This window comes from Doryrhamphus excisus, chromosome 5, assembly GCF_030265055.1.
Source record: "Doryrhamphus excisus isolate RoL2022-K1 chromosome 5, RoL_Dexc_1.0, whole genome shotgun sequence".
NCBI classification, from domain to species: domain Eukaryota; kingdom Metazoa; phylum Chordata; class Actinopteri; order Syngnathiformes; family Syngnathidae; genus Doryrhamphus; species Doryrhamphus excisus.
The window spans coordinates 8764406-8787994 of NC_080470.1; the positions used below are offsets into that span (position 1 = coordinate 8764406).

Below are 23589 nucleotides of genomic sequence, written 5' to 3' on the forward strand. Positions count from 1 at the left end.
AATTGGCTGGTGACCAGTCTAGGGTGTACCCTGCCTCTTGCCCAAAGACAGCTGGGATAGGCTCAAGCATACTCCCACGACCCTAGTGATGACCATTAGCAGCAGTGAAGGTAGACAGTGTGGAGTAATTTGCACTCCAGTACATGTTTTGCTTTATTCAGGATTAAATTGCTTCATTTTATTATAAAAACTAATGAAGAATTTACACTGGATATTGACTTCAAATGATCTTTATCATCATAAGTGGAAGCGGGCAATGTTGTGACGACTGCCAAGGGGGAAAAATAATTTAATTAAATAGTAAACATTCACAAGTCTCTTGTGTTCGCTTTTCTCTTTCAGTTGGGGATCTTGCATTACTCCACATGTAATTAGGGAACTGAAGTACTTAAAACTAACTAAAATTCATGCCTATACATGCATTAAGACAAAATCAGGTTAAATGAACTCATACGTTTTTTTTCTATCGTGTTGGTGACCGGTGGGCGCTGTCGTCTTCAAAATCTCGCGATATTTTAATGAGTCGTCCGTCACAAAGCGACCCATCTTGGATACTCTTGTTTCAGTGGTTCCGAAAGGTCCGTGTCGAAACCCGGCAAAGACAAACTCAGAAGCGGGTAGCCACTTTTGGATCTGTGACACAAATTATCTGTGCGAAATATTTTTACACTACCTCGGAGAGAACTGGAGTCCAACAATGGGTGCGTGACACTGAAAAAGTTGCTAGCTCGTTAGCACAAGTGGCAGTGGCTAGCTGCTTGAAGCTAACGTTAGCAAACAGACCGCTGAAGCAATCTGAAGATTTTTGATGATGTAAGGACATTTTTTCATCATGATTCTACCACGATAAGGCATCTAAATGTTTCCGATCACTATCTTAAAAAGGTAAGCATTGTGGTTATTTTTTAATAATGTTATTCGGAGTTCAGTCATGACTTTGTCCGTTAGCTTGGATGTGAACTCCCGAGTTTTGCTTCACCGGTGATTTTTCTGGGCCGAAGAAGTAAAAGTAAAGAAAATCGTGACTTATTTTTTACTTTAAAAAATCTTAAACGCTTATCGTTGACTTGTCTTTGCTCCGGATCATATCCCACCGTTCGTTCACGCCCTAAGAAGCTTATCTACAACAGCCTAAGATTGCTTAGTGAAGAGTTCAACAAGACTACTAACTGTTAAATGATCGTGAAAGTCAATCAATAAGTCAACATTGTAAGTCCCACTAAAGGGTCATTCTTTCCTGTTGTCTCGTGTGTGTAACTAAGCAACTTACCAAACCACTACTGTGAGCTCTTAAATGGCCGATTGAGATCTGTGCGCTAAAACGTCCATTCTCAAAAATAACCAATACTGCGTGCAGCAATGGAAAGGTGGTTAACCTTGAAGTTACCTTTGATATTTTCACCTGAAGTTGCCATTATCATCTTGGCTATGCTGCACTAGTATAATGTTGTGTATATATGCATTGAATGATTTCACACGATTTTGATTGTCCTAATTAAGGTCAAAAGTCTGTACATCATCCATATTCTATAATGATTGTCCAAATAAGGGCGAGTTGGAGTTGCTGCACACAGACTGTGACCCTCTATGCCACCATGATGCCATGCACAGAAATATTAAATACAAGTTTAATTGAATGAAATGACTTCAGGGGTCACTATTCTCAAAGGGTGTTCTTTTCAGTATTCTGGAAGGACTTGGTTTGAGGCTTAAGAATACACATCATACATGACTAAGCTGACTAAGCTCGAAATGTAACCAGCACCGGCTGCTTCCTGTTTGCTCTGTCAATGAGACTGCATTCACGTCAGGGCAATGTCATGTGATTCATATGAGCAAACTGCATATCTGTGCAAACTTGGCAAGAAGACATCCTACAACATGAGGCAGAGAGAGTCCTGAGTCTTTTTTTTTTAAAGACCAACCTGGATTGTATGTACTGTACTCTGGTATTACAGGTCTTTTTAGGTAAACATCACATTCATGACCATTTTTAGTTTCACCCTCCCTCATGGAAACCTGCTGAGGAACACACTGTTGTTAAACCAGTTTTAAATGACAAGTTGACATAGCACTCCTGTCTGTGAAACAAGGTCTTGTAACAGACTGGTACTAGTAAATTCATAATGAACTTAGCCATTATACAACTTGATTGCTTGTTTGTATGTATTGTCATCTAGGACTGTTTGATGTACTGCACAATTGTCTTAAGCATTTCCTTTTCTGAAAGGGCTGGCAGTTTTTTTTCCCCTCTTCGTCTGTGTTGGTCTTTGTTTTGGCTTTCATTTGACCTAATGGTCTTTACAAGACTATTGTTTTGGTAGTAACAAGAGCTTGTCCAGTATCAGAACATGCTGTTAGGGCTGTAATTATTTGGACAATAACACAATTTCCAGCATTTTGCCTCTGTAAATCACCACATTGGATTTAGAATTACAAGCTGTGACTGTAGTTTAAGCCTCTTTCACACAGATGCACAGAGGTCGCACAAAGGGACAAATGTTTGGCTTTGTGGATTTACGTTATATCTTTTGATAAGTTGTTCAGTTAGGGTCCGTTTTGGTCAGTCAGACATTCCACAACTAATTTGATTATATATGTTGCTTAACCATCTATCATCGGCCCTGCACTGATGGTTCAACACTATTAATTCAACAAAGTACAACGGTGATGGCTGTTATAATAGTATTATAATGTGAAAACCCAGGTTGCAGAGGGACAGAAAGCGAGCGGGCAAGTGTGTGTGATGATTTTTTTCTTCCTCCTCCTGAAGTTTACAATAAAGCTTGAGTGAGCAAATATACAGCTCTAACCGTCTATTCTTAAAAGTTACATTTGTAACAGACTTGCATAAAGCGGCGTCCAAGTGGCTCTTCCATCCCCGCTCCCCGTTCCCTCCGCTCATTTCTGTGTGTTGTTAAATGTCCATTCCTAAATTTCATTCATTTATATGTATTTCACATTGTTTTTGGTAAGAAAAACTATCATTATTCTGCGCAAAATATGTTTTGTGTTTATATTTTCGGGTGTCTGGAACAGATTAATTGGATTTACAGAAAATCGCTCCAGTTATCGTATGTTTTGTTTTTTGTCTGACCTATTAATATTTTTTAAAGATTAATAAGGACTCAATATGTTACAACACAGCAGCAACAGCTCCAATGCAGGGCTGGCCGATATGGCCCAAAAGTCATATCCAGATATATTTAGGTAGAATATTGATATACGATATATATCCCCATATTTTTTCCATAAACTGAATTTAGACAAAAGTCAAAGCCAAGTATGAGTGCAAAGTTTTATTAAAATGTCAACAATCTTATAGGAAAAAAGCCACTGAAATAAAATAGTTTATTCTCTTTTTTAAATTAATATAGAAAATGATCAATATAATGTTCAATCTTCAGTGCAATCATGCTGCGCTCACGGTAGTCTCTGCAGCTGGGTTAGCTCTTCCATCTCCCCATGACAACAGACGTTAAACATGGTTTATACTGTCTGTATACTGTCTTTTTCGATGTCCACTCCTGCTATGCAGCCTCTCCACCTCTACATGTCAGTGGGGAGGATATCCGATTGCTTGGCGTAGGGAAGGGGTACTGAAAGCTAACAGCTGTTCCTGAGTGTAAACAATGGAGCAAGCGGCAAGCTACAAACGTAACAAGATGAACATCCATAGCTGCACACTTGCTTAAGGGGTCGGTACGGGACAAAAACAAAAAGGAAGTAATAAATAAAGCACTATTAAATACTAAAAACGTTGCAGGAGACACAGAGCTGCTGTAACTAGCTTGCACTCGGGTGGCACCATCTTGAAACACGAGCATCAAAACCAGTCTATATCGATATGAACGATATGCTTGTTTTATAAATAAATATCGTAATTTTAAATAAATATCAATAATTTAAAAGTCTCTATATCACACAGCTCTAAGCCGATGTAATATCGATAAGGAGCAGAGTGAGCTGAGTAGTGCAACCAATACTATATAGTACACTTGGTGGATCACAGACGAGGCATTCATTGGAGCATTTGCTGTATATTCTTCATTGGAGTACACACATAAGGTGATGCTCAACTTTCTCCTTTCTCTATTTCAGATAACCCCATTATCCTTGCCAAAGTGTGAACTTGGCTGCAGGTGAATGGGTGAGATGAAGAGTAGTAAAAGGGCTCCTCTGTCCTTTGGCATTGCTGTTCATCAGCACTCGGACAACAACCATGATACAGGTTTGTAACAAAATAATACATTTTCAATTAATAGAATCAGTGTTTCCCCAAGGTTCCCTTGGGCACAGTGACATTTCACAAACTTAAGTAAGAAAAAGTAGGGATGTCCTGATCTGATATTGATATCAGCATTAAATTGAGTATTATGTATCTAAAATCTCAGATGTTGACGTCTATACAAGCAGCCAATCCGGCATGTGCTTACCTGTTAACAGAGAAGCATGTGTATTTTTTGTTAAAATCCTAAAAAGACATTGCAGCTTTGACATAGCAAAACAAGTTTCCCGTGGTGACAAAGAACCGGGGAAATTTAGTACAGCCAAACTCATCGCGCATTCGAAGCAGCATGGCACTGGAAACTCTCACAGGATGGCAAGAAGTCATTAGCTACAGTATAACGGAAAAGATGACCAGCCCCTGACCATTTGCAGTACCCCCTCATTCACCAATTGCACTCAGGCCAAGGTGCATTTAGAAACACAGGAACTCCGAACATCAACACAACCAGACTGTTACAGTATCGTTAAATTACTTATGTTATGATCTGGTGCTACATGAAAATTCAATAAACATGACCTACTCGGGGGTCCCTATATAATGTGGTTTGGGGTACCAGTATAAAAGCCTTGGAAAGTTTGTCACATTGTGTTTTATATTCTTCACTTAACTCTCATAATTGTCTCTTTTTTTTTTTTTTTAATCAGATTTAGCAACTGCATGGAAGGGTTTGCCTCAGTCCAAAGCTGCTGTAAGTACACAAGGAACAATTTCATGATGATGTTGTCAGCCTTGGGTTGCCATTAGGGGTGTCACAAGATCGACGCAAAATCTTGAGAATGAATGAATGTGTTAACTCGTTCTTGTGAACCCAATATCATGTATCGTCTTGTTTTGTGAGCTGCAATTATTAGTTACAATTATTTATTTTTTTTCTACTTTTTTACACTTTTAATCTTTGTGGAATTATTTTATTCTACGTTTTTTCTGAAATGAAGTGTTTACAGTAGTTCCTGGTTTACAATAGCCTTACATTTGTGTTGTAGTTAATGTAGCAACCAAAAACTGTGATAGAGAAGCTGCGAAATTCGCTTTAAGACCTGATTTATTGATTGTAACAAAAATAGAACAAAGACGATACTTGGAGCACAACACGAAGACTTGATTTAGTGGACCCTTGTAGGCATAACTTATGGAGAATGATGTTTATATACTGTCTGTGTAGTTGCGCCGTATAGAAAATCATGTGGAGGCAGTTCCTGGGACAACAGCGCTCCTCTTGTCTGTCGTGGATCCACCCAAGAAAAAACAATCAGTGACTGTCCGCAGCAGAGGTCAGTTGTTGTTTTTTTTATGTTGTTAAATCATGTTATGTACAGAATAAAACAATTTGCCAAATGACGGTGCACAGTTGTGTTATGCAATATTAAGGTTACACTGTCATTATCACAGATGAGACGACATCTTCAAAGTCCACTGAGCATCGTCGGTCAAGTTCCAAAAAGAGACGCTCACGCAGCCCGCTAAGAAATGCCACGCAAGACAGCAACGTCGACAAGCACAACAGCATGGCGCTCAGGGAAGCACTGGCTTTGTACAGGTTGGTATTTACAAATCTGCTCTGTCATATAGGCCTGTGAATATTGTCATTGTCACTCATTCTCATCATATAAAATACCAGTTTTATGTAATCTGTCTTTATAGTTTTTGTCTCATTTGAGATGATGTGAATAATGGCTTTGTTCTCATCAACTATGTGCAAACGCTGAGCGCTATTGTCACTGAACTTAAATTACAAACGAATAAAATTCCAGAGCTAAAACAGTGATTATATAGATACATTGCAAACCTGTCCCCAAGATTGTGTGAGCATGTTTGAAAATGACAACAGAGCAATTTGAATGGGTGCTTAGTAAGTCTCTGGCAACACTATGTCCTTGCCACATTACTTCTTTTCTCGTCTTTAATGTTCTTGCAGAAAAAAAAATCTAACTCTGGTTGGGTACGTTTTTGACTTAATGTGACTCTAGTGATGGTATTACTAATGGCTTTATAGATGGTTATGTGGTGAGGTTAATTTCATGTCATTCAATTGTTTCCTCCACCTGATCAGCCATCATGATGGTACAATCGTGAACACTTTTTGCTGACAGAGGCAGGCCTTTTATTTATTTGATTATTGATTGACTTTGCCCAAAAAGTCATCAAAGGGTTCATTCACCATATCAAGCATGAATGTGTTGGCATTTTTCGCCATCTCTGACTGGCGAGCCGGTCCTCACTAATGCTAAAGAAGACCAGTCAGCTTGTCAGCTCCATGCACAGAGTTGCTGACCAGCTTGCATTCTGGACAGTAGCTCTGAAAGTAAAAAGTGTGACAGCCGAATGCAGACACCAAAAGCCATTGGTTACAGAACCCTGATCCAACAGTTACATAGAGAAGAATGCTTGACTATAAACATTTCTAAATGTGACCATCCATACAAGAGCTCCCCCATATGTAGAGTGGATTTTGAATTAAGACTAATCTTGATCCTCCTGCTGATCCAATGTAATCTGGTTTCTGTCCAGCGAGACCGCCCCTCCATCACAACCCTCATCCCAGCTGCAAGCTTATAGACTGCAGTCAGTGTCAGGGCCGTTGTCCTCGTCCACACAGCCCCGCTCTCTGCGGAACAAGCCTGTGTACCAGAGAGACACTCGAGGCAAGGAGACAGACGGTCACCAGGACGCCGCACACTCTAGAGCCGCCTCAGAGGTCCACTACCTCAATGACCCGCCCACTGTGGACACCGTGCAGACTTATGCAAACCCTTCAACAGGCCTTGCAATGGAGGAAGTCACGCCAGGGACACAAATCACCCAGAGAATGGATATTCAAGAATGTAGCCCATCTCTACCTCCACCCTCTGACTGCATATGTAGACCAGAGAGCAACCCTTCCACCAGTCCAGGCTCCGATTCCCAGCGCTTGGAGAACCTTAGGCGACATCAACATGATGATAAGCTGGAAAAGCTCAAAGATCGAATTCGAAAGCAGGTGAAAAATCAGGAGGAGTCTGCAGAGAGGGAGAAGGGGAGCTGTCTTGACCAGCCCATTCTACCTGCCTGGAATAAAAATGGTATCACTGAGCCCACAGCCAAAATAAGGAAAGTAGCAGCTGCACCACAAGCGCCTTCTTACAAAGGTATCACTGACCTCTCTAATGTCACTTTAATTCTTATTTATGCAAGTAAGCTTGGTTTTTGCTTACACTTGTTTTGCTTTATTCTCAGGCTTCAGCAAAACAGAGTCCCGTACTCTACATGGGAACGCTTTAAAAGAGGAGGATTTCCGTGGCTTAAACAGTGACATATGCACAGACCTGTCAAGGCAGCTTGCTGGTAAGACACATAACGCAAACAATCAAGGTAAGGAGTAATGCACTTACTTAGGCAGGCCTTACATATTCTTGTTTACATTATAGAAGGAACAACAGTAAGGCATCAACGGGGAAGGCATCGTTCTTTTGAGAGAGAAGCTCCCAAACCAACTAGGAAGATCCACAAAGTTGCTCCCGGCCAAAATGCAAAAACAGGTGGGTTTGTTTGGTGTGTGTTGCATATTTTACATTTGACAAATGCATTGAGATTTCAATAATAATACTTTGCATTACATAATCAATCAGATGAATGGATACAACCTCATGATTGAGTCATCTAATTAAAATAGTGCTTGACAATCACAGTAGGTCTTGAGTGCAGGCATTAAATGGATGGTGTCATATACATCTGTTCTCTACCTCACTGGCTATTATTTCTGATAAAGACTAAACATAGTGGATGGCTATGCCACTTTGGATAGAAAGCTGTATATTCCATTAACTTGTTAGTTGTACATTAATGAACTGAGATTTAAATACAGCATAAAGCAAACTCATCCATCATTATCTCATAGCTAAGTGCGGAACTCATAATAAACTGTTTAACTGACCAAATGCTAAGCATTTTAAATAAGCATGTACCGATTGATGGGCGCTGATTTCCTTAATTTTGGGGTATTGGTGATCAGCCAATTCTTCCATATGACTGTCCTCTTTCGCTCTGCCAGACTGACTGCTAGCAATCAAGCTTAAAGCTAAAGCTAGAGCCAGTCAGCGGCCAAGTTTTTGTGTTCATGGGCTGTGAAAACAGCAAAGTTACTGAGGATTCCAGGATGCTTGCTGATGTTGTGGAGGTTTGGTTTAAATAAAGGATGACTGCAGTGGCTGGAGGGGGCACCTTTTATTCATGTACACAGCTCATCTCATTAGGAACTGTCTATAGACCTTCTCAACACACACACAACACACTTCATACTACACACTATCCTATTTTGGATGAAATTTGGTCTTGTTTCGTTATGACACAAGTTTCACAAGCTCCAGAATTATTGACCTGGCCATGAAGTTTGCTGTTACAAGGTCAGATAATAAATCTAAAATGATGTGATCTTTTGAAATGAGTTTACACTTCCAGTAGTTGTCAGTTGACTGTGGCTTTTTAAATTTCACATAATGTTCCAGAATCAGTCAATGCTCACTTGTTTTTTGTGTTTGTGCTGTAGTCACCTGACAAAAGAACTTTTGGTCAACTCTTCCTTCTGGCCTGTTTAAGCTCATTCATGGTTCCATAAATAGCTCTGAAATCTGTAGCCAAGATCATGTGACTCTTTATCTCTATTCAAGCAGAAGCTTGTTTGTAGAAGTGTGTATCTAGGAACTACTTGAACATTTTTTTTATAATGAAAGCTTATGAATATTACGAATGTACTTCACTAGACAGACAAATATAACTTTGGTACCAATATTTGTATATGTGTGTGTTTCTCCGTAGTGATTACACCTGCTTCCTGGCGGGAGGGCTTGAAGTTGGTAAACAAGGTACTTGGTACGGCTCCCAAGCGACCCAGGGAGAACAAGTTTCATCTCGATGACAGACCGTGCCAAACAGGTGGGGGCTAGTGCACTCTTCTGTAAATTATGTCACAATAACCCTGTTTTGTCATGACTGTGTGACTGCCTGCTCATTGCAATACAGTTGCAGTTAACTAGTGATAAGTGAATTTCCACTCCTTCCTTATAAACAGGGTATTGTCTCATAGTCAAGGTATAGAAAACCTGTTTGCAATCTTCTAAGTATGTTTTTTAACATTATTAGTGCCCTCTAGATGTGACAACACCCGTATATCACCTTGACATTTACATTACCCGCCTCTTACCACTGTTATGATTACAATGATGACTTATCATGCCTGATGTGAGATTATTTAAACCTGCAATAAAACAAAAGTTTGTTCTTCCGGCAAGCTCATCTGGTGCTTGTCTCACTAAACAATTACTGACACCTTGTGACCAATGTAACATACTACATTCATGGCTTAAGCCATGACAAGCTAAAACTCAACTCCGCCACCCATTGTGGTCCCCTACTAGCACTGGAACACATTTACTGCGACACACATGTCTTGAATGGCTTATCTTCTCTGATAATACATACTAGTAATATGAATGTAAAGGTGTCTATGGGTGTTATTTCATGTCTAGAAGGCTTTAATAATGAAGAATGTTTTTTTTTTTTACTGATAGGCTATATTGAACCCTGAAATGGCATGTTTATTAATATATGTTTGAAAACCGTGGTAGAGTGAAGCCGCACAATTTGAACCGCAATGCGACGAGGAATGACTGTATAGAATTAGACCGATAACTTGGCCTTGCTGCCTTCATATCGTACCTGAGCCTCTCAAGAAGCAAAAAGAATGCAGCAATTAAAAGGTGATAAATGGTGGAATGCTTTGAGCAGCCACTCGGAATGTGTCACTTTGATGTCATACGTATGGTCTTTGCATTATTTACATTCCATAGTGTGTCTGGCGAATTCTCTTTGCACTCAGCTTTATGGGCCTTGGTGTCTTTATTAACAAATAGCCAATACATCTCGTGAACCCACTAAGCTGGCTTTGCAGAATATCCCCTAGGACTGTTGCTATACAGCAGTCGACATCATCTCCCTCATATAATGCTTTGCACAGTATCTCATGCTACTTCTGTGTTGTCTATCTGTATGTCTACTGGCTACCATTGACCGGAAGGAATTGAGATCGACTGACTGTTCTGGTTGGGTGCACAGGAGTTATGACCTAATTTGATGATGAGATTGGCCCCACAACAGGCAACATGGACCCTGGAGAGTGGCAGAGTAGGCATTGGCATCAGAGTAAAGTTCAGCTCAGACTGTCGGGTGACGATGCTACAGAATCTAAACTGCAATTTTCATTTTGACACTTTATGTTTAGCAAAGAGTAGGAGTTGTGAAAAAGACGTTACAGCCGAGTTAAAAACTTATTATGCAGTTACTCGTGGTAGCACAGAACTGGGGCGCTTTAATACGATAAAACTTATTATGCATTTGATTAAACCACCGCTGTGTGACATTGTTGCAAAGACTGAGAAACTCTCACAGGATGGCAAAAAGTAATATATAACCGAAAAGAGCAAGCCCCTGTCAGAGGTTAGTAATGTTGGGTTTCAAAGCTTCATCGAGCACCCCGAGCCTCACTACATTATGCCTATTGTGGATAAAATATCAATAAGAAAACGGGTCAGTTTTTCACATTCCTGCTGTTGCTTGCTATTGCGTGATGTCCAGTGGGAAACATTGTGATCAACTATAACTGTGCTTTCTCGCTGTCTGTAATTGTTTTGATATTGTCTTAATGTTCACAGCTTCCCATCGCCGCTCCGAGTCTGAGCAAGGCTCAAAAGCAAAGCACCACCCTCGGCCTCAAAGCACAGACAGGACTGGCAATGCATTTCACGGTCAATCTAAAAGCCACTCTACATCAACTGCGAGCCCCTCGTCTGCAAGTCAAGACAAATACAGAGCGGCTGCAGGCAAAGACTTGTTGTCAGCAGATATCAAAGCCATACTTGATGACCCACAGCTTGAGTGCAAAGCAGCTGAGGAGGAGGAGGGGGCTCTGCAAAGATCTGAGGGAGTTAAGGGTGGTCAGAGGGGCAAAGCAAGGTCATTGTCTCAAACCCGGACTCCCCTCTCCTTCTGGGGAAAGACAGTGCCAACACTTATCCCCTCAAGAGGCTGTCGTAGTGCCAACCCCTCTCCAAACCGACCAGAGTCCTGTAATGTGGCTGAACCTAAGGAGAAAAAGCGCCACTATGATGCAGATAAAATACGCCAGTACATTGTCAAGCAGAAAGAGGAGCGAAAGAGACGTCAAGTGGAAGAGAAGAAGTCATTGATGGCGGAGACGGAGAAAAGAAATCAAAGGCTCCAGGAGCTCTACAGGAGGCAAAAGGAAATGGCTAAGGCCGTGGTCACTCCTACTGAGGCTAATGTAGTACCTCTGTCAAAACAAGACAGATATGACACGTACCTTTTAACTCTGGAGGAAGTCACACAGATGCAACCTTCTGTTCCCTCGAATCAAGCGGTATTTATTACAAGCTTTACACCTATTAGTTCCGTCCTCAACGGATTTTCTTCTCACATTCTGTGCATTGGATAAAACAAGATTAAAAGATTGCTTGTGTATCCTTGTACCGCAGAGACCAATGTATCAGCCCTCTGGAGAGTCTGATAAAGAGAACAAGAAAATGGAACTGCCGCAAAGCCCTTCGAGCAGTGACAGGTCTTTGAGTGATCAGCTATCTCCTCCATTAGAAAGGTAGATAAACACACTTCATGTCTACTGTACGTAAAGGCCCCGTATGATGCTATTTTATCTCCTTCTGCTCTCTTTTGCTTGGTATGTGTGTGTGTGTCTGTGTGTGTATAGCCATTCCTCATTCTCCAGTGATGATGTAAGAAATGGAGTTTATTTGCAGACATAAACGTTAGTAGCACTGTCTTAGCCATAGTGTGCGAGCTAGAGTGCTCATATTACAGTCAAATTGTAAAAGCAGCATCTTTATCATGCTAGGTTAGCCTATATGACTGTACATGCAGCTGACTGACAGTTGGCACAGCACAAGGGACACATTTACAATATTGTACTATATAAGTAACACAGTAGCAATAGTATCATAGATCAAATGTATTTTTATCATTCCAAGGTCTGTCAAGTCTATAACATTCATTCTGTTGTTTTTGTTCCCTTTGTCATAGGAGTGATTTAGATGTTGGAGTTAATCCTAGACTTAATCCAGACCTTCTGAGCCCAAATTTTCAATCCCACGCTGGTTCCAGCAATGATGCACTACAGTGTACTAGCTATGACCCTCTTCTTTCTCGGCCTCTGAGGCTGGAGAACACGGCGGCAGCTGGTGACATCAAACCCACACAAGGGCTACACCCAGCACCGCCCATCAACAGCTTTCAGTCAAGGAGGTCCCGCATTGATGCCCTCAAAGCTACAGCCATCTCTCTGTCTCACCGCATAGAGTCTGAAGCCCGGCAGATTGCTCGGGTGGGGATCAACTACAGCGAAGCAACTTCATTGCACGTGGATATTTTGGCCCCGGGGTCCACTCCTGCTAATCTTAATGAGAGAGGCTTGGCAGCTGGTCATGGCACATTAGAAAATGGCAACTTAACATCAAGGATCCAGAGACTTTTAGTGGGCACAGGTCTTAGCTCATATGATGGCGCCTCTCTTCCGGGAGCTGGAAATTTGCACACGTTCTCGGGACAAGCGCAGCAAATTTCTGCTGACCTAACTGATAACGTTCCTAGCAATTATAGACTACAAAGAATGCACAAAGCCAATGACTTAGAGAGACCTAATAACCTACATAGTAAAGCACCTGGAGAAGCTGGGGAGAATAAGGTAGATCCACATGACTCAAGTGGAGGTTCCATCAGTGAGGGCACCATCATGAGTGAGGAGAGCATCTGTAAGGATGAAGTCAGCCCTCCTCAGCCTTCCAACACTCGTCTTGCAAGATCAGCGGACACTTCTGGCCAACAAAGGGAAATGCAGAGCCTGCCTGACTTCCAGGAGGCTGGCAAGTGCTCGCCTGTCACTTTGCCATTTACTCAGCAGGACAGTAGTCAAATACCCTGGGAAGAGTTGAACAAAGGAGACCCATTCAGTGTAATCAACATTTACTTAAAGAACCTCAATGTTAAAGGTTGGTGAACTCATGACCCTGCATGACACTGTCTGGTGCAAAGATATTCCTTCATACAATTTAGATCTTAAACCTTGTTTTTTCTCCCACAGTAAATGAGAGGAAGTCTTCGCCTGCTCGCTCTTTTCATTCTGGGGATTCCTCCAGAGATGCAGCAGTCTATGATGATGACTTTGTGTCGTTTCATAGCAGTGGGGCTAGCCAACAGTTGAAAAAAGATTCCAGCTCACACAGGTGATTACGTCAATGTCTTTATGCTTGTGAAGTAGACCACTAGATGGCAGTCGTATCACACAGATGGGGAAATCCAAGTATTAGTACTATATTTTCCTGTCCTCTGCAGTACAAGAGTATCCACTTTAATTATAAACATTATGACTGTGTGCTTTGTGTATAAAATAAAGATTTATTTTTAGACTCCATCAATGGCCTCTGTTCATTAGTGAGCCACACTTCCCATCATGGGAATTACAACTGTTGAAGTTATAGAAGCTTTTTTTTATTGTTGATATCACTAGTCGTAATATACGAATTAATGGTCTTTGTTTGTTTATTACACTCATAGTTTTGGACCTGAAAGTAAAAAGTCCCCACCAACCAGAGCAAGACAGGCTTCTACCATCTTCCCAGAATGTAGTGTGTCTCCAGCAGTCGAGTTTCTTAAGAATGAACCTACAAGAAATGGCAGAGTTGAGAACCGAAGCACAGGTGAACTTTGTGTGACAAACAACCAGTGCTTCTTAACAAATGATATATTTAAGTTAAATTGATTTTCCTTAGGTAAACTCCAGTATTCACCAAGTGCCCTACAGCAGTATATGGCAGCAGAGCTCAAGTACCAGGAGTCGATAGAAGAGTCTTTGAGGCAACTTGGCGAAGTTGAGAGGCTGATGGGTGTACCTGTGGCTCAGCAGGTTAGTGCAACATCTGCCTAAATGCTGAATTCTTATTTTTGCTAAGGTGGGTCCAAAACTTCACAATCCCGTGCCCCTTCAGGTACATGACTTGAAGCCTTGTATGCCGTACTGGAGGAGCACACTTACACCACATAAGCCCACAATAAAAAAATTAAGTTTAATCTTTTAAATCAATTAAATGATTTCTAGAATTTGAAGTTTTTACAGAAGAACATGTCTTCCTTAACTGTACCTACTTGAATGTCCGCGCATGTACCTGGTTGGTGTGCCAATGCCAATGCATTGGCTCGTATGCGCTGTAGTAGGTGTTATAAAGCATATTACTTCGAACAAGTCTTGTCAAGATGATCTTTATGCTGTGGTCTTCAACAACATGGCATACAAAGAATAATCGGAAAAACAATGCAACTCATGTTACACACAAACATAGTAATTATAAGCAATTGTGATAACAAAGGCAACGTGAACTGAATACAAGGCTTATTTCCAAGCTAATAGACATATGTGCACAAATAGCATGAGATTATGCTCCAAGCTAATCGGCACTCTGACACTCAGGGCAGTGCTATCATTATTAAATCCCACCTTTATGCATTTACACACAGCATTAATGGATGTGGTTTTAATTATGCTGTTGCTACTTATGTATGCCTTTACACCATTAATATAGTGACTTAATCATAATAAGATATGTTTACTAATATTGTCAACAAACTACTCTCAAAACTTTTCAGACCAAACAGCAAAAATCTCCACCTTCAAGAGCAAGGATGACTTCACCTTCTGGTTTTCCAGACTCTTTTCCAGCATGTGAGCCTCCCAGAAATGGCTTTATGGTCGGGGCTACCAACAACATGAACACAGCCACCGCAATTCATTGTGGCAGAGTTGAAAACAGAGCAACAGGTTTGTAATAATTGGTGTTGTAAGCATTGTGGCGCTTAACACTGGAAGTAAAACTATACTCTCCATATCTAAAGTTTTCCTTTTTCCCTTTTCCCAGGTAATCTCCAATACCCTCCTGCTGTCCTGCATCAGCAAATGGCAGCAGAGCTCCAATACCAAGAGTCCATAGAGGAGTCATTGAGACATTTAGGGGATGTGGAGAGGCTAATGGGTGTGTCTATGGCCCAGCAGGAGAGTGCTTCATTGGCGCAAATACTGAAGGTAAAGCGAAGCATAATTTTTTTTCTACATGTAATAATTTCACATAAGGGACTTGTATGCTAATTATTTTCCCAATTTGCTGTGGTGTACCTCAAATATACTGAGACAGTGTTTTGCTCTCTTTGCAGACCAAGCAGCAGAAATATGAGAATGACCTTTATGAGCAGAAGATCCAGGCAGAAAGAAAAGCTCTGGAGGCCCAGCTGCAGCGGGAGGAAGACAGGCAGAGAACATCCAGGGTACAAATACACATTTTAACACTCTTACAGAATTTATGTTGCTTCATCAAAATATGTATTCATAAACTGTAATAAGATAATTTATGTATGATCTTTCTGCTATGTTTTTGTTTAGGCCCACGAGGAGTTGCTGGAAAAGTTAGTGCTAACTCAAAAAGAAACTGCAGAAGCGGCCCGTCACATCAAGGAGGTGAGCAGGTCTTTGATAAAATTGATGGATTGATAAACACAAAGCTTTTTATGTCATAAAGATGGCTTTTTGTCTTTAGTTGACAGATCTGGCCAGGTCTCAGATTGAAGGTGCTCTTACAGTCTCTGTTGTTGCTACTGAGCCACCCATGCAAAGTAAGCAGCAGCGGGAGAAGAAACAGAATAGGCCTGATTCTGGCAGGTAAAGTCCCAGCCTTCACTTGTGCTGCCAGTTCCTGTCCTAAATGCATAATAAATTATGCAAAGTACCCAAAGTGATAGCTATCTTTTTGGCTTCCAGCTTCCACAGAGAGGCGTCAAGTCGAAGTCCCAGTCACACCGACTCACGGCCTGTGCAAAGACCGAACCTCATGTATTGACCAATCTTCTTTACACCACTTAGTGGGTGTCAGGGGCTCATTTTAATTGTATTTTACTCCTTTTTTCCTCAGTGGTGCAGACTCCAGCTCCACCAGTAGCCCCTCACACGCATCAACAGACCATATCAAGCCAGTAAACAAAGAAGAAACTGAATTAGAATGGAAGAACAATGAAAAGCAGGCGAAGAGAGAAGCAGGCTGCAGCTCAATAGAGGAGGAAGGTCCCACAGCGGATAATGAATCACTCTGTAGCGAAAGCATCCCCTCCGTAGCTGATGACAAAGGTACCGCATGACATGCACGCCATTAAATTCAGTCTGTTCTATATTTTCCAGCTCTAAGCTTGCCAGGTGAATGAATGGCTAAAGAAAGTACTTATGTACATCTGGTTTCGCAGAGTACTCTCTCAAGTTTGACACATCCAGGACAGAGGATGTACCTGAGGACCATTCCTTCACCTCTCTGCTGCCGTCTAAAGTGCACCGTCTGAGTTCTTTGGAGAAGAGGCCAGACTATCACGAGGAATCGGACGATGAAACTGCAAATCACAACACGTCTGTCTCAGAGTCCCATACCATTACAAAGGTGAGAGGCTTGTTTGGTGGAGGTGTGAGTAACCACTTGCTCAATCTGTCACAGCTTTTCAAAAGTTTATTAATAAATGGTCGCTGTTTCGTGGTTAACTTTGACCTATTGTTAGTCAAAAGAAGGAGCGGCTGTCACACGGACCAGAAATACTGTTAATGAAATTCTAAAATGTATAAGTCTTAAGGGCATTCCACAGTGTGGGAGTCTAAATAGAAAATGCTCTAGATGAAGGTAAAGATGATGATAGGGGTGTTATTTCGTGTCTCAAGGGCTCTAATAACGGTAAAAATGTATTTAGAAGTCAAACTGTTTTTTTATGCTCTATGAAAATATTCAATGTATTGATATTAAATCCTACTTCACAGGAATTCACTTATTGTGGTCGAGTGTGGAAGCAATTGTCTAATATAAATGAGGCACGACTGTATTGTGGTTTGTCCGCTGCATTTTTAACTTGCATGTATTTTATAAGTCTTTGTAATATCACTGTGAGACCCAATTAAATGTAAAGCTTTTTTATTGTTACTTTTCTTCTTACTTTTCCCCCTCTCTCCCATAGTCTCAGAACGCAAACTTGGCCTTTTCTGGCGGACAGGACAGCTTTTCCCGGTTCACCATGGACATGGTGCGTCAGTACATGAAAGACGAAGACCTGAGGCTGCAGCATCAAAACGCTCTGCTGCATCTGCGCCAGAAAGCCGTCAAAGAAAAAATCAGAACCGAGCTCGCGTGGCTGGAACACCAGAAAAAACAGCTGAGGAACAAAGGCGAGGATGACAAACTACCACCTATTAGGAAGAAGCAGAAAAGTCTTTTATTGAGACTCCAGGAGGAGCAGGTACTTCACCCGTTAACGGCCTATTGATACCATCGACCATTGTTTACATTGTTTCCTGAGCCAAGGCACTTACTGTACATTAGGAAAATCTCACGGCACACCATCAAGTGGGACCAGACTTATTCTGTTGTATGAATGGCACCAGGTGGCTACACAGAGTAATTACACACTTTCTGCTGTCTAGTGGAAAAACATTTAATTGTTTTGCATGTACCTGTGCTTCACTGGCATAGATATTGATAGATTTTACCGTATAATAAATAACCATTTCCCTGAGAGAAATTGCATAATTTCCCGTGGCACACCTGATGATCGGCACAGTGGTTGCTGTCACTGACTTTAAAATTACAGACCATTTTTTATATGCTTATTTTGCCAGGCTGAGATCAAGCGTCTTCAGGAGGCTAACAAAGCAGCAAGGAAAGAAAAACAGCTGTTGTTGAAACAGCAGGAAGAGATTGAGCAGATGAGGAGTTCAACATTGAGACTGAAAGAGCGTCTCAAGTCTGCTGGCTGTGAAGTACCGCCTGTAAGTAATTATACATCCAACCATTTTCTATGCAAACTGTTACTAATTATGCAAATAAGAAGGATTTAAGCACCTTCCAAACTTTATTACTTTAGTGTTTTCAACTTGAATGTCCTGGCATTTTCTACTGTACATGTTTCTTTTTTTTCTGTTCCCTAGGAGACTCCTGTGTCCGAAGTGCCGTTGTCAGAGGCAGCGTCTCCCAACATAAGGCATGCTGATGACAGCCGCACCCCTTCGCCCTCACCCTCCATCTCTGGAAGTGAGACCAGCAGCATCATGCAGAAGCTCAAGAAGATGCGCTCCCACATGGATGAAAAGTAAATGCACTTCTTCTTCATTAATGTTATTAATATTAGGTGCTAATAGTATTTTTCTTTGCTTCATGAGAGTTTCCTTCAAGCTTGTTTTCACCTTCAGTTTTGTTTTTGGCCCCTCAAGTGCTGTGGATGTGAAGATAAGCATGCTCCATGATCCCCTTCTAGACATGGCCTGTCAGCATTCATATACTGTATTAAAAGCATGACATTGTCCCAACTAACCACCCCAAAGGGGATATAGTGTAGAAAAATGTGGGAGTACAGGTTTGTAATGTGTAAAGATGTACTGGAATAGTGGAATCGAACTGTGAGAAAATTTATTTATTTATTATTTTTATTGCTACTTGTTTGTGTTGACCAGTCGCTGCATGTGATTGGAGTTAGTGTGGATTTTTGTCTTGGCTACAAGCTTGAATCATGTGATTGCACAGCCTCTCTAATCTGAGTAGGTAAAAGAATTTGATTTTATTTTACTAGCAATTATGTTAGGATTTTGCAAAGTAAATAGAAATTAAGTAATCTAACAATAGACAGATTTTTGATGTTTATAATGTATTTGTTGCTTGTTTCACATAATCCCCCCCCAGTATTCATCACCACTTTTCCGTTTTTGATTAATAGTCCATATTGTGCATTGATTTTCAAGTAACACACTAACGATTATTTTTACATCAGTTATTTTATCATGTTAACGATAAAGTACCTGAAAATAGGCATGGTGGCCCTTATTCTCTTCCTATTCATATAATAACCCCATACTGTTTTAAATGTTCAATAACAGTTATGAGTAATGCATGCTCCAAATGTACCTTTTTAAAAAAATCCACAATCCGTATGTGAGACATATCACTGTAGCTTTGTTATTATGCAGGTCATGTTATGTAAATGGAACATTGCTGGCGATTTTTAGGGGACTTTATAGTTGAAATAGGTGAAGCCCTTGCATCGTGCTAGTTGATGTAGCTACACAGATGTGTATTCAAGTCTCACGAGGATCATGGATGAATAAAAAAAAGTTGCAGTTTTCCACTAAGGTGATACCTGACAGACTCATTCCACCAAGGGTGTTGAAGCACACTCACAATTGCTCATATCGTTCTTTTCTCTCTCTTTCTCGCTACTTGTTTCCTTCCTTCCACGTTCCTTTTCTTCTACATTTCTTCTACCGTGTCTGTGTGTGTGTGTGTGTGTGTGTGTGTGTGTGTGTGTGTGTGTGTGTGACTGGATGGCTGGCTGTTTGCACGTTTGTGTGTTGTAGACACTGTTCCCCTGTCCACTGCTTCTTCTCTGTGTTCACGGCCCAACACTGGGCTTCCCTTAGTATCTGTCTTCCCAACCTTCATCCTAAATTCCAGCTCTTTATCTACAACCAGTTGGTCAGGTACTGTACAGTTCTCCCTTACCTCTTTTTCGCCGCACTTGCATCTAGCCTGGGCCTCCACACTCCAAACTCACCCTCTCCTCCTCTTAATGGAACATGCTTGTGTTCAAACACTGGTACTGGGCCCTCACAAGGGTTTGCTGGTCAGTGATGAATGATGTTGGTTTGTTTGTTTTTTTTCAGGATGGAATTTGTGGAGAGGGGAATTTTTAAGTGCTCGAGCAAAGTTGTGTTGTTGAAATAAGAAAACCTTTTGACACCTTACAAACACTTAATGTAGTGACACTGTTTATCAACAGTATTTCCTAAAGAGATTCTTGTGATTGGCGGTGAAGGTCAAAGATTAGTCTTATTTTGATCACAACTTTCCTCGTTGAAGGTGAAGTCTTGACTTCATTCAGCATTTTCTGCGGTGGCAATTTCTGTGGTGTTACATTCTTACACTGTTTTCCTTACCTCTCAAATGACACATTTACTTGCAACCTTATAGTCAGTTTGGCTGTTCAACCCCAGCACAGTACTTGATACAAGAGGTTTTAGATTAAGCCACACTATTAAATTCAATTAAAATGCAATTTTAATGCAGTTAATAGGTAGTGGTATGTCTCTTGTAAGCTCAGTAAATCCTAATTGTTCCTCTGTTATTGGGAAAACGCTTGCACCAAATTGGCTAATGCAGATATCCATTTTATCTAATAGGTAGACAATTCTTCAGTATCTGATCTGTCATCAGTTTGAATTAAGAAGCTAGAGAAGCCTTTAAATTAGTCTAAATAATGCTCCAATGTAATGGCATTTGTGGCAGTGAGACACCACATTATAAGGAAGCTGGAGTGGGGGAGGACACAAACAACAACACAAGCATAGCTATGTGACCTATAGTATTCACACTCATTTTAATGGTTAGGTTAGGTTAACATGTTCGCTGAAGGAAAAACAAAATGATCAAAAGTTCAGCTGGCATGTCCATCGCTGACTGACTTTAGTTGTTTTTTTTTTTTTACAAAGCTGCTCTCTATGAAATGGTAAGCCAGGCTCATCTTGCTAGGGTCAGAGGTTTTTCCGTCATGACCTCATGAACGTTCTTTTCTCAAAAGTGAAATACACAAGTCAGGGGGATAATAGATTTTTCTCACATTTGATGGTCATAAACCAGCTCTAGGGACACATACTGTGTTACTGTTATATTTAAAAAGTTACTTTTGCATAATAGGCCTTTAAATTAACTATCCTGAATGGGATTTATTATTCATTGCCTTTATTTAATGGATGTTGGTTATTGTAGGGAAAGAAATAGTGAACAAGCATGTTTGAAGTGGGTGTGCTGTGAAACTGGTTTGTCTAGGTGATTTGGGTCTGCCTGCTTCTGACCTTTTTTTTTTTTTTTTACAATGCTAAACCAAATTCTCCTACTTTTTTTTTGTCCTGATCATTACCATTTTTCCTGGTTTGCAACAACTGCCACCACCCATTTTCCTTCTGTCTTTAACGGCATCTTAATTTTCTTCTTTTCTCCCACCTCACACACGCTTTTCATCTGTGCATTTTTCTTTGCCATTATTCCTCCCGTTCACTTATTAGATTCCTGACTAAGCGGGAGCAACAGCTAATGCAAAGGCGTCATCATGCCGAAGAGCTGCTACAGTGGAAACAGCGTCTTGATCAAGAGGAAGCAGAAGTCCGGAGGATAGAGAAGGAGGCCTTGGCTGGTTGGGGCGAGGGTTCAGAAAGTCACAGCAAGGAGATCTCTGAACTTAATCCTGATCCCAGTCACCATCAAATCTTAGAGCAACAATCAATCAGTGACAAAGGTGAAGTACTGAATTATTTAATTAGGGGAAAAAGTGACTTTTGATTAGTGTAAAACATGTATCACACCTACACTGACAAATTTTGTGTGTGGGTTTATTTTCAGAGTATGTGACTGAAGATGATTACTCTTCGGCAGCATCAGAGTGCAGCATACACACAGAAGGACCCTCCCAGCAGCAGATAAATCTATCCTCAGCACCACCTGCATCAGTTGCTGAAACTTTGGCCTCCAACCTAAGCAGCCCTCCAAATTACACTGAAGATTTTGCTTCACTCGCACTCAGCAAGCAGGTCTGCACAAATTGCTTTATCTTAAAATGTGTGTACCGAAATTACCCAGTTGCTGAGCTCTAATATAATTAAGTCGTATATCTGTACCATCCATCTTATTTCCAGTCTTCTCCAGTCAAAGACAGCCACAATCGTGTGGCACCTATCTCCAATAGCGGCATCACAAGCAAGATGAAGCTTCCCTCCTCATTCCAAATATCAAAGCAAGCCCCAATTCATCCCAGAGATACACCGACAACATCACAGACTGGTGAGTTTCTAAATACATAACTAATGCATGTACATTGCAACCTGAGCCCTGTATGATAGCTTTATTGTTCCAGAGACATTGTAAGAGGGCAAGCAGAGTAGTTGAACGTAAAGAACCTGCATAACTTGCTGTGTTGTCAGTGGCAATGGGATCCTGCAAGCTATTTTCACCGTGCAGCCATTGTACTGCACTGAGAGTGACCTATATCAATGAGCAAAAAGCTGCTCATGTTGCTACTGCTGCTTTGTTAGCAGACGAATGTGTTGACCCACAAGGGCAGCTTTGACAGGCCCTTGTCAGCGCAGCGCAATCCGGTCAAGCATTGTCACATCGGTAATCAACAGGTGGCTTCTCCCAAACTCTGCACTAAAAAAAACACACATTATCAACCAAAGCACCAAATCACCTTGTGATTTAAGCCAGTGGTTCTCAAACTTTTGAAGGACTATCTGAAAAATATTTTGCTATACAAATACAGTTTTTTTTCTACCTCCGCTTGCCATCATGCTTCAAACATGTGAATTTTGAAGCATGACGCAAAATGGTTAATACTATTTCCAGAAGGAAAATACTTTTCAATTTCATTTTAGCAAATCTTTGGTTAAGAAATTTATATTTATGAATCTATTTCACATATAATTATGTCTGATGTTCTTGTGTACCAGTAGATGGAGACCACGTACTACCAGTACTACGTGTACCACAGTTTGAAAATAATTACACAATAAACTTTCCCATCCCAAATATTTCTGTTATTGTAATATTACTAATGGGCATTGTTTGTGAACCTAAACTGAACATCATTGGTAAAGAAAACATACACTAATCCCTAAAGAATTAGTTTAAATTCCACTGGGTGCAAGTTGGATTACCCGTGGCTAATCACAGAGGTCTGACTCTGCTCTCACATTCTGTGATGCATCTACATTTCGTTTTCAGAACCCATTTCAGAGCAGAGTGACATTGAGGGCCGAATCAAGGCTCTGAAAGAGGAGCTGAGAAAACGAAAGTCTATGGCCCATCAGCTCAAAAGGGAGCAAAAGATGAGACACAAAGAGCGGCTAAAGGCACAGGAAGCCAGCCTACTGAAGCAACTGGAGGTAAATATGATTTTCCTCCATAATGTGCAATTGTTTGTGTCCTTTTATCACAGCTTCAACAAAACTGTTTTTTTTTTCAATTTCATTTCCAGAGCTATGACAACTATATCGGAAAAACTAAGGCAGAACTGAACAAAAAACCTGAGCCAACATCAAATTGCAAGTCTCAGAAGAAAGACTCCACCTTAGATGCAGACCGATGCAAGCTCATATCTCCTATTCAAAGGTACATTTGAGGCAAATATATTAA

At 40.8% G+C, this 23589-nt stretch overlaps 1 protein-coding gene across 2 annotated transcripts in view; it reads left to right on the forward strand.

Annotated features, from left to right (window-relative positions):
- Positions 1-518: 518 nt before the first annotated feature.
- The window catches only part of cep350 (centrosomal protein 350), a 30069-nt gene continuing 6998 nt past the window's right edge, over positions 519-23589 (forward strand). Inside the window, exons 1-32 of one of the 2 annotated variants that reach the window (XM_058074398.1) lie at positions 519-885; positions 4102-4231; positions 4936-4979; positions 5454-5562; positions 5681-5828; positions 6800-7416; positions 7505-7612; positions 7696-7806; positions 9083-9199; positions 10975-11699; positions 11815-11933; positions 12374-13338; positions 13431-13572; positions 13904-14046; positions 14119-14252; positions 14990-15161; positions 15259-15422; positions 15551-15661; positions 15777-15851; positions 15931-16052; positions 16152-16223; positions 16303-16514; positions 16628-16815; positions 17378-17656; positions 18036-18185; positions 18345-18505; positions 19764-19886; positions 21468-21697; positions 21802-21989; positions 22095-22239; positions 23179-23339; positions 23432-23565. In XM_058074398.1, coding sequence (XP_057930381.1) covers positions 4147-4231; positions 4936-4979; positions 5454-5562; positions 5681-5828; positions 6800-7416; positions 7505-7612; positions 7696-7806; positions 9083-9199; positions 10975-11699; positions 11815-11933; positions 12374-13338; positions 13431-13572; positions 13904-14046; positions 14119-14252; positions 14990-15161; positions 15259-15422; positions 15551-15661; positions 15777-15851; positions 15931-16052; positions 16152-16223; positions 16303-16514; positions 16628-16815; positions 17378-17656; positions 18036-18185; positions 18345-18505; positions 19764-19886; positions 21468-21697; positions 21802-21989; positions 22095-22239; positions 23179-23339; positions 23432-23565 — 6254 coding nt within the window. In that variant the 5' untranslated portion in view covers positions 519-885; positions 4102-4146. The remainder of the gene's footprint in view (positions 886-4101; positions 4232-4935; positions 4980-5453; positions 5563-5680; positions 5829-6799; positions 7417-7504; positions 7613-7695; positions 7807-9082; positions 9200-10974; positions 11700-11814; positions 11934-12373; positions 13339-13430; positions 13573-13903; positions 14047-14118; positions 14253-14989; positions 15162-15258; positions 15423-15550; positions 15662-15776; positions 15852-15930; positions 16053-16151; positions 16224-16302; positions 16515-16627; positions 16816-17377; positions 17657-18035; positions 18186-18344; positions 18506-19763; positions 19887-21467; positions 21698-21801; positions 21990-22094; positions 22240-23178; positions 23340-23431; positions 23566-23589) is intronic. The other variant, XM_058074399.1, reaches the window with a different exon arrangement.